At 44.7% G+C, this 10,748-nt stretch overlaps 1 protein-coding gene across 21 annotated transcripts in view; it reads right to left on the bottom strand.

Annotated features, from left to right (window-relative positions):
* Positions 1-10,748, bottom strand: part of phldb1b (pleckstrin homology-like domain, family B, member 1b) — a 105,336-nt gene that overhangs the window by 3,864 nt on the left and 90,724 nt on the right. For 13 of the 21 annotated variants that reach the window (XM_047594448.1, XM_047594453.1, XM_047594444.1 and 10 more), the window contains 7 exons: positions 10,409-10,453; positions 9,083-9,425; positions 7,692-7,782; positions 6,859-7,005; positions 5,361-5,580; positions 2,348-2,433; positions 2,172-2,201 (listed from right to left, as the gene is read on the bottom strand). In XM_047594448.1, the coding sequence (XP_047450404.1) occupies positions 2,172-2,201; positions 2,348-2,433; positions 5,361-5,580; positions 6,859-7,005; positions 7,692-7,782; positions 9,083-9,425; positions 10,409-10,453 (962 nt within the window). The remainder of the gene's footprint in view (positions 1-2,171; positions 2,202-2,347; positions 2,434-5,360; positions 5,581-6,858; positions 7,006-7,691; positions 7,783-9,082; positions 9,426-10,408; positions 10,454-10,748) is intronic. The other 8 variants (XM_047594451.1, XM_047594459.1, XM_047594465.1 and 5 more) reach the window with 3 other exon arrangements.

The following is a 10,748-nucleotide window of genomic DNA, read 5'->3' as shown; positions in this document are numbered from 1 at the left end:
CTGCAGCAGATGTGGACAAAACTACAGTTAAACTCTGTTCGTAGGCACGAGTGAGGCTCTGAAATGAATCCATATACCTCACAGAGAAAGTGAACCATCTGAGATGCTCTGGCAGGAACTCACACAGGCGTGCGTGCAGTGTTAATGTGAAAACGGTAAACCACGATGCCGATCAGCCACAACTTTAAAACCACCTGGCAAATATTGTGCCTTGTGTCTCCAAAACAGTTCTGATTCAAAGAGAAATGGACACATTTGTTCCTGTGGTGTCTGGTCTCAGATCAATGGCAGTGGGAGCCTTCAGGTACTAAGGGGTAAAGGGAGGGGCCTGTGTGTATTGAGTCTGAAAGCAGATTCAACACCTTTTTCATGTTTTTTGAGCCGTTCATGAGCAATGGTTTAGGAACAACACAAGGTGACCTGGCCTCCAAATTCACCAGATCCCAAACTCATCAAGTACCTGTAGGATGATCCAGAGAGGCCCCTCCCCTCATCCTACAGGATACAAAGCCCTCCACTATCATCATCCTGTTACCACAGGACACCCTCAGAAGGTCCATGTCCATCCTCTGATGTGTCACAACTGTCTTGGAGGCACAAGGGAGACCTACACAATATTAGGTCATAATGTTGTGGCTGATCTGCGTATATTATCTTTTTATCAATTAGTTAAGAAGTTGTTACACCCCTGTGCACCTCCTTTGGCTCGTGCTTAACCACCTTAGCCAGCCCCACCTGAGAAGACTGAATAAAGAGCCTTCTGTGTCTCTGTTACAACCCGACTCAAGAGGCGCGACATAACGAACTTTTAATTTTCTCCCAACTAGTCTAACCCCTCTCCTGCAGCTTTGTCTCGAGTCCTCAAAACTGCTCTTTCTCATTCTCATCAATAACAAATCCAATGACTGAGGTGGAGGATGCTGCTGGAAAGTTGTCGGCCGATTCCGTTTTTTTTTATTTGTTTTTTTTATTCGTACTCTGCAGCATTTCTGTTTTATTTGCCAGCCTCACACCTCTCATCCAGGCAATTCCCAGAGAAACACTCCTAAAACAGAACATGCAGCTGTTTATAAATATATTAGATATGCTGAAGGTTGGCTGCGCTGCCACCGTCTGACCAAAACAATCAATTACTGTAGCTTTGAAGAAACATAATATATATGGCTTAAAGAGGAGCACGTGGCTCCAGAGACTGGAAATCAATTACATATATTTATTAGGTCAATAACGTTATTTTGTGTGGTAATAAAAGATTAATACGAATAATTTCTGTAGAGAAAATAAAAGTCACCACTCGGGAAACAAACAAAAAAAAATAATAATACTTTTTTTTGGTGAGCAAACTGTTAAAGAGGTAAATCACCCTCCTTCTGACTCAAGTCTGTTGAGTTTCCAGTATTGAACTCAGTGGAACATCATCCATCAGCAGCACTGGTATTCAGATGTATCCGCTGTCAAATCTGCAGATAAGCACTGATTGAACGGAATAATGGACTGACCACACTCTTTAAACTAAACTTTTATGTGACTCCGTTCTGTTTGTGGAGCAGCCGATCAGCCCTACGTGAACGCAACCAACGCCGGCACCACTTTTCCTTCTCCGCGCTGAAAGCTCCCGACGTTTAAGTTCTTCTCTTCTCTGTTATGTGACATTGGAAGTGACAAGTGAAATCAAAGTTCCAGAGCTGATCAGAGCCACGCGGTTAGTGAGTGCGTGGTGCATTGCGACAGGCCATCAAACACACAAACAGAAGATGAGGAGGAGGAGGAGGAGGAGGCAGCTCAGCTTTATGTTGGAAAGTTTTTAAAAATAAAATAAAAGAAAATGACACGAGTCAAGTAGCTCTGATCATAAAGAAAGGGGGAAAAAACTGCACCTGCGGCTCTAAACTATTGTTATTTCATAGGAAAGTGTGGATGTAAAGATTATTTATTCTCTGTGCAAGCATCTAAATGAGGCCTGTTTTCTAACCACTCCACTGGTTTGTACTGGGATCACTGGGAACAAGCAGGATTAGAAATTCAGAAATCACACTCTGTACACCCTGAGGATTTTCAGGCTTCACTCATTTCACGCATGCGACTCTCCTCCTCTACGTTATCACAAGCAGTGGGGGCACGTCGGGTTGAGTTGGGGTTAAGGGGGGTGAACAGAAAGCGTGGATACATACACTGGTCATATTCAAGTTGAAAAATCCCTTCTGTGACAGCGGCCGGCCAAAGCAAAAGCACAAAGAGGGAGAAATGAAGCAAACCGTGGAAAGTGCAGGGGGGGAAAAAAAGAAAGAAGAAGAAATAAATAAAGAACGTGGGGTGAGAGTAAATAAATGATTGACTGACAGCATACCTTCGTGGCGCTGCGCAGGTGATCGTAATAGACCTCTTCTATAGCCTGGAAGTAAATCACCCCCTTCAGCTTGGTCTCGTGTTTGTCTGCGGGAAGGGAAAAAAAAAAAAAAAATGAGGTGGGTTCGGTCAAAGACTAAAACGCTCCCGACAACCGCCGACTTTCCCCTTGGCCGGAAAAGCCGAGGCGCCGCGCTCCCACGTCACCCGCGATATGAGGAGGGAGAACACATGATACAGTCATTAAAAACCCGAGCGGCCCAACTTTGATCCGGACCAATTTACGGGTGCGCGATGATGGATGGAAAAAGACAAGCGCAGCACTTTTTCCCTCTGTTTTTAAAAACCACTGGCGCTCTCATTGTATTTTCAGACTTGACTGCATTCTTACGCTACTCTGGTACATCATTGCAGTTTGTTTCATCAGCCACTGCAGAACTGCAGTAAGGAACCGGTGGGGAACTCAACACCCCTCTCTACCTCCAGGCACAAACACTCCACACGCCAACTTAAGAGTAGTAGGTAGAACCGCAGCGCTTCATTTCGAGGAATAACACTTTACTTTTAACACGCCGCTATTATCTGCTAATGACCTCTTTAGCATCCAAACAGCCCCTGTATTTGCATCTCATTTGACTGCATCTAAAATGAGCGGAAGTCTGGCCGGTTTCGCGGGAGTTTGAAGCGCTCCTGACGTTGCGCTCGCCCGCCTCTCCCCGCTCGTTGTTCAAGGTCATCAGGCAAGGGCAAGCGGCGCATCTCAATCAGCCTCCTGTGAGAGCGCCGCGCCCGTGTGCATTTTAACTACCGCCGGAGTAATCTCAGCACACCTCGCCGCGGCTCACTTTCAACAAGGTAACGCTTTAAGCAGCTTTAAGCGGAACCTTCTGAGGACTTCAAAGGCCTGACAGCGAACAAGTGTCCCAGGGCTCGCAGCGCGGGATCGAATTACACCCGCTGCACGCGCACGCTACACACCGCACGCTACACACTGCACGGGGATTCTGCTCAGGGTCTGCAGGACGCCTCTCCCGAACTGTCGCTCAGCCGCGGCAGAACGTCTCTGCCTCCCGTTTTCCACGTTCGGCTCGCTGCAGCTGGTTTACCACATTTCCATGTAATTCCTACAGTGTTTTGACGGCTGCCGCCTGATGTAACACGAAAATAACCCCGAGCCTTCCAAACTAAATCTTCTAGCGCGCAGGAATTGAATGCATCGCAGCAGCTATTAACAAAAGGCTGGAAGTGCGTCTCACAATATGAGAAATATCAATATCCAGCGCAGCGCGCTACATTTTTCTGACAGCTTCGGTTACTACTTCTTTTGTTTTTCAAAATAAGATTTATTCTCGTGAGTAGTGAGTGGGCTTGGAAAACATACGACACGCTCTCGTACAGTGTTTAAAACCACCTCCACTACGACTAACTAATCATTATGACATTATAACGCTCACTTGGACATGAAGTTTGTTCTTTTTCATCTCAAGCACCTTTCAGAAGAATTATAACTTGTAACATGACCGTGTTGAGACTGTTAATTGGCTGTAGGATGCAGTGTTGTACAGTTTTTATTATTATTATACAGTTAATTGTCCATGTTAGATGATAGCACATCAAAGAGAGGTCAAAGAGAGTTTGGTGTACAAAACGTTAACTACGGCTGATTAGAATATCAATTCATAAAATCCTCTCATCAGTCTCTTATAAATATGCCATCTCCTGCTCCCCCTCGTTAGGAATCTTCCTGCGGTGATGCAAAACCCCTGCGAAATGAGATTGGTCTGCGTGTGAGGGAGATCCAAAAACATGACAGAAGCTCCAACGCTGAGAGCTCCTTCAGGACAGAGAGATGACTGGATACACAAATGTGAAGCCACGTAAAAGATGTGAGACTAGAGGTTAAAAGATTGGTGACGTGCCACACACTTATGGAGCCAACGACAACATTAGTTTTATGAAATCTCTTTCATAACTTAGCAAAACTGTAATATATCGACGTGAATCGAACTGAATCGGTATCAGTTGCGATACAACATTAACTATCCAACTGTTACCAACTGGTGCATTTAGCTAAAAAGGCACAAAACACATTCTCTACTCAGATAAAAAAAAAAAGAAAGAAAGAAGAACAAAATGCATAAAATCCAATTAAACATTTCCAGTAACAAATAATGAATCCAAGGAAGCATTATATTTGTTGAGAATACATTTACAGTTAGTGTTAACCATTAAAATGGTGAGAGTAACGTCCTGTATGGAGAGTGTTGCCTTATGGGTTGTTAGTGGAGTAGTAAAACCTAAAAGAAGATGTTTTCTGCCACAAGCAGCAAAATAAACTCCTGAAAAGTGTCTCCGTGTATTTTGAGCTGAAACTGACCACAGACTGACACATGTGTCAAACAGGCCGAGTAACGCTGTCACAGCATTTCCTGAAGAAGAAAAAAAAAAAAACACCAGCTGTCTAGAAGAATAATTCTGCCCACTTCAAGAGGGTGACAGTACGACGTGTATGAGCCTGGTAGTGGTAGACAAGCTACACAAATGCAGTACTGTTTGTTTTGTCTTAATAATACTGTTGGGTTTCTGTATGATTCACGTTGCAGGAATAAGAACTTTCATTTCTTTGGACTAAAACTTTCACAACTGAACAAAAAAATAAAGTGGTATAGTTTTATTATCGGGTCACGTTATATTCAGGTGAATGCGGTGTAGGTTTATAAAAATGTCTTCAAACTTTTGGGAGTTTGAGACATGGGTTTGTCATAAATATATATATACACACACATATAGAAAAACTATATGACTGTGCCAAACGGAGAGAAACACTCAGGAAAGTCTTTCTCTGGTTCTAGTCGTCCTGTCAGCTCTCTCTACTGCTGACTCTGCACTAAGGAAACAAAAACAGAAAAGAGCACCGCCCAGACGAATCCAAACTCGCGGAGGTGCAGAGCAGCGACACTAATGAGGCTCCGGCAGCACATGATGAGACCCAGTGAAAACGCCCGGATTCTTACCAACATAATAGGCGAACGTTCTTTTGAGGCGGTCGAAGACGAACCAGCGCTTCTTCCAGGACTTGATCTTTCCTCCCATCTTCACCAGGTAGCCCTTGCACATCTTCTCGGTGAGGATGACGTGGTAGCACGTATCCACGCTGTGGCCCGACGACTCAACGTGCGAGCGCAGGTCGAACTCCTCCTTCCTGATGGGCAGGTAGCGGGTCATAGGACGGGCCTGGATGGAGGGACAGACAGACAGACAGGACGTGTGTTTTAGATGCTGCATGTCTGTCTTGTGTGCAGAGATGTAAAACACACACAATGGCTATTTGACACTATATGGTACGTATGAAATAAGTGTTTTTTTGTTTATTTATTTTAAGCATCATCACCATCCCAGTGTTATTTTATAGGTGTGCAATGACAATACAGGCTATATTGTCTTATATTACATGTAATGATCTTCTGGGAATCCTGGCATTTATATGGATGTCACTTTTACACGTACCACCACCTTAACATTCAGTACATGTACCTGCATGTGAGAAAAATTAATTATTGTCTTAGTCAGACTTTAACTGGACAATTTAAGTGCATGTAAACACGTTACTCCAACTGCGGTTGGAATTTGATTTTCTCTGGCACGTATATGCTTAATCGGACTTTAACTGGACAACGTGTGTGTGCATGCACCACAACCACTGCGCCAGTGTATGACCCTGGAACAAAAACATTAAAGAAAGCCATTCGCAGAAGAAGAAGGTGAACAGAGCCAATAGAAGAACCACCTGGGGGACAGCGCACATCTTATCTACACCTTAAGTTGTGCACACATTACATACATGATTACATGAAAGCTAAACTATTATCCATTTGGTTGTTGTTTGAAATGCCGGTCTGCCACATGAACGACTTATTAGGTCAACCAGAAAGGGGGCTGTAATAACATGGTATGATAAGACACATATCGCCACCTAGTGTGGAGGAGGAGGACATATTCCCGTAATTTAATCGATTTTCTCCGTTGCATGTAAACTGGGACATTGTTGCAGACCAATCACACCTACATGGGAGTGTTCCTTTCATCCTTGTGCCTTATGCTCCCCAGATAAGGAGGCACATGCCTTTTTCTGTTGGATCTGACCACACAAAGCCTGCCTTCTCTCCTCATGATAATGAAATAATTAATGACATTAACTTGAGAAGTTTCACTGCAGTAATGTTGTGGCTGATCGGTGTAAACCAGTGTTCATGGTGGTCTAACTACTCTTCCACCGGGTTTAAATTGTGAAGGTGATGCTGAGGAGGAACACCTGAGAAGTTATTTTAGTGTGAAGCCTGTCAAATGCAATAATATTGAATCTTAATATCAGCTGGAGGCTGCACCAGTCCTGAAAAGTCCAGGGTGCCACACTCAATCAGAAGTCCATATATCTGGCATGTCTCGGCGGACAGGTGGAGTAATTTGACACCTTTCCACCATGCAGACTCAATTAAGTCTCATTCTACTGACCTGAGAGAAGTTCTTGGACCTCATCTTGACCTCCTTCTCCACTAGCTGCTGCCGGTGGAAAGTTTCATCCTGCAGTCTCTTCTCTGCCTCCTCCCTCCTCCTCCTCTCCTCCTCCAGCATCTGACGGCGAGCCAGGCTCTCTCGTTCCTGAAGGAGAACGCGTTCATTAAATATTTTTTTGATCTCTTGAAGCGCACTGCAGAGCTCGCATGTTCTGTTTTTTTTTTTTTTCTCTCTCTCTCTCTTTCAGCCAGAGCTCAGCTCCACATTCATACATTTATGTACATTCTTCCCTGCTGGGACCTGCCCACAAACTCAGTTGGCCACCGCGCAGCTAAACCGCAGTGCTCGATTTATTTAAACAGACGGTTTTCGGTTGTTTGGAGAAGTAATGATCGGCTCAGTGGACTGCAATATATTCAAGTAGACACACAAAAAGGCCATGTAAAGAAGGCAACCATGAATTTGGATATACAGAAAAAACACCCAACTAGACACCCATCGTACAAACACATGGACACGTCTACGTCATTTCTTAACACTTAAGTCCTCCGAACTGTAATGAACTCACAGTCAGAGACAGTCACAACAGAGCGGACTATGGATTGGATCTGTAATGGCCTTTGTATTTCAGACTGAGCTTTATTAGAGCACAGTGAGATAAAAACATTTGAACAGACTTGAGTTGCTGTCGTGAACCCCTCATTTTTCAAATTCACGTTCAATTCCAAGTTATCGACGGGAACATGTCCACAGCTCTCATCAGTCAGGACGTATGGATTCAGGATAATCAGCGTCTCGCGCTGCATCGCTCCTTTGAAGTCGTGTCTTACCCGCGACTCGATAAGTCTGGCTTTCTCCAGCTGCGCCTCCTTCAGCATTTTCTCCATCTCCTCAATCTTCAGAGCGTCCACCCCTCCAACACTGATGTCAGACAAAGCAAATGGTTACTACATGAGCCACGACTCTCAACACTGAACAAACAACAATTTACATAAAGTTATTGTGTCTCCTTTGTTTGCTGCGGATCAGAGGACATTAATGTCAAAGTCCAACTGAACCAGTGAGGCTCAGTATTCTTGGCAGTGCGACATGAGTTCATTTAGAAGTTACTGACTTGTCTGAGGCAACACTTCCCTCTTAAACTTCTTCATCATTTCCTCCCTTGCTCCCGCCTCCTCACTCCTCACTACAGGATAAACCCCACTAATGTCACCTCACAAAACACAAAGGGTTTTGTGAGGTGACAGATGTCAAATGTGTTTGAACAATGGCTGCTGCAGAGAGCTGGAGTCCAAATGAGCCGACCTGTGGATAAACACTTTAACTCAGGGGGAGGCTGAAGATTAGAGGCTGTGTGTCTCTTCTGATTGTATTTCTGTGTGTGTGTGTGTGTGTGTGTGTGTGTGGCTGCCAGCATCTGACTTTAATATTTCATCCAAAAGCATCATGGGAATAGTGATAAGTTTGGACTGAAGGCACTTTTACATTTTTTAATTTGCAAAACTGTGTGGGGCTGCTGAACAATTATTTTCATCGTTGAGTCATAACTGTCAATGTGTATTGATGAAGTTGTAAAAAAAAAAAAAAAAAAAAATCAGGGGAAAAAGCGGTTACATCTCATGTTTTCTTTGTTGTATTACAGAAGGCCAAGAAATTAAGCTATTATTTACAAAATGAAGATGATTAAAAAAAAGTGCAAGATTTAGGTTATATTATGCTACAAATGCAAGATGTCATTCCCCAGCATTACACATTAAGGATCAAATACGAGATTTAAAGTGCGTTGACTCAGTTTATTGGAAATGATGTGATGCTATGAAATGGGCAAACAGATACAGGTCAACGCCCTGTGATGCTGTTTTTAATTTTTTTCTCGAGTTGTTCCTAAACTGTTTTTGTGTGTGTGTCTGTGTCAGTCTGCATCCTGCTGGGGATATCTGCTGCTGCCATCAAGAAGTGTCACTGCTGTGGGGTGGGGGTGTCTGGTCTGGTATAAGTGGGTGGTACGTGTAACATCCACATGAATAAATCCAAAAGTTTCCCACCAGAACACAGAATGTCACATAATGATCTAGTGAAGTAATTTACTTCTCTCGTCAGTGGTTTTAATGTTGTGGCTGATCGGTGTACGTAATCAGTCGCATTCAAATCAGATTCAAACCGTGTCAATGACATGACTGGATAAACGGTCGATGCGTGTTTGCGTCCCCGTGTCTCATACCTGGACATGTTATCAGGCGAGCAGGCCGAGTTGTTCCCAGTGGACACGCTGGTGTCCATGCTGTCCGAGCTTTCCAGGCTCAGCGTGTCGTAGGGCTGCTCTCCAGCCGACGGAGGCTGGTGGTGAAGGATAGAGTGATGGACCATAGGAGGTGGGCCCATAGAGTTGTGGCTCAACGCGGGGCTGTAAGCCAGGATGGGGGAGTAGGAGGGCGACGGGGAGGACGAAGTCATGAGGTGAGTCTGGGAGCCGTGGAGCGCATCCCACTGGCACTGGGCCTCGGCCGCTGCTCTCTGCTTGAGCTCAGCCAGACGACGGCGCTGCTCATCGATCACCTGCTGACCTGGAGGTGGTGAAGGGGAGAGGGGGGTAAAGTCTGATCAGCGGATTTGTTCTGATCTGATCTGAGGTGAAGACGGATCCCCCGTCACCCTGCAAGCAGCGCGATACGCAGGTCAGCACGTCTGTTTGTTTCCCTGCAGAAACCAACAAGCTAGCTGTGGAAGGAGGCTCGTCTCAGGCATCAGACGCCGAAGATCTCTAAAGGTGAACCATCGCAAGCCAACGACCTACGAGACCACAATCATGCACCGCACATACAAGTATGTGCCCCTCACCATCACAAGCTGGAGGAAAAAAAGACGAAAACCCATCGCAAACCTATGAAGTTGAAGCGAAAGTTAGGTACCCATCTAACTTCTTAACATTTCCAATCCATGCTGCTGTGCAGCAGATAATGTGCAGATACATCTGGAACAAGCTCAGCTCCAAAGGTGGAGCTCCCTGAACTCGGAACATGCAAGATTTATTCTCCAACAGCAGGAATATTCATAGAAGATTGATGGAAGAAGAAAGAGGATTCGACGTTACAGACAAAGAAGAAGATGAAAAGAAATCTTTGGCGGAGAAGAGTTAATGACACACCAGAGAGGAAGGAGGGAAAGAGGAGCCTGAAGAGAGAGGGGGGGGTAGGTGAAGACAGGATCTGAAATTAACAGCAGCCAAGTGTCAAGTTCTGGTAAATGTTAGCTTTGATGGATAAATCAACAGAAGTAAGCTGTCAGACTGGATTAACTTCCAGATCATGCTTTTTTTTATTTATTTATTCATTTATTTTTTAATGTCTTTGGTCTGGCTGTGTGCAACCTGAAAGCATCACACTACGATTATAATGATTATAATTATCAGCCTTGACCCTTTTGTTTGCAGTGGTGATTTCAGACTCTGTCAGTGGCAGGTGGAGAGACAGCAGAGGAACAAACAAGGACAAATCCCGCTGAATTAAATGAAGGAATCATCAACTCCTGGACGCGTTGATCCATCTACCTGCTGAGCTTCCCTCTGTGGTGTTCTGTCTGGAGGTCTGGGGCTCTGTGGTGCAGCGGAGCGGGAAGAGACAAGTCAGACGGATATGAGACGCTAACTAATGTGACCAGCTCCCGTTTCCAACCCAGCACCCGTGGGTGGCAGCCAGCTGAGCTAAAACACCAGACTGCTTTCCCCTGATCCGTTTAGTCACAGCACTGAGGCATAAGGAGGGCCGTTCTCTCTTGAAAACACTGATACCACACACGTATACAGCTCAGTGAAAAAAAAAACAAAAAAACAAATTAGACTGCACAGTAACCAACCTAAGAAGGAATGTGAGTGTGCATCGCAGAGGGAA

This window comes from Mugil cephalus, chromosome 9 (genome assembly GCF_022458985.1).
Source record: "Mugil cephalus isolate CIBA_MC_2020 chromosome 9, CIBA_Mcephalus_1.1, whole genome shotgun sequence".
NCBI lineage: Eukaryota > Metazoa > Chordata > Actinopteri > Mugiliformes > Mugilidae > Mugil > Mugil cephalus.
Note: the sequence above shows the minus strand (reverse complement) of the source record. Positions and strands in the feature narration are given on the sequence as shown.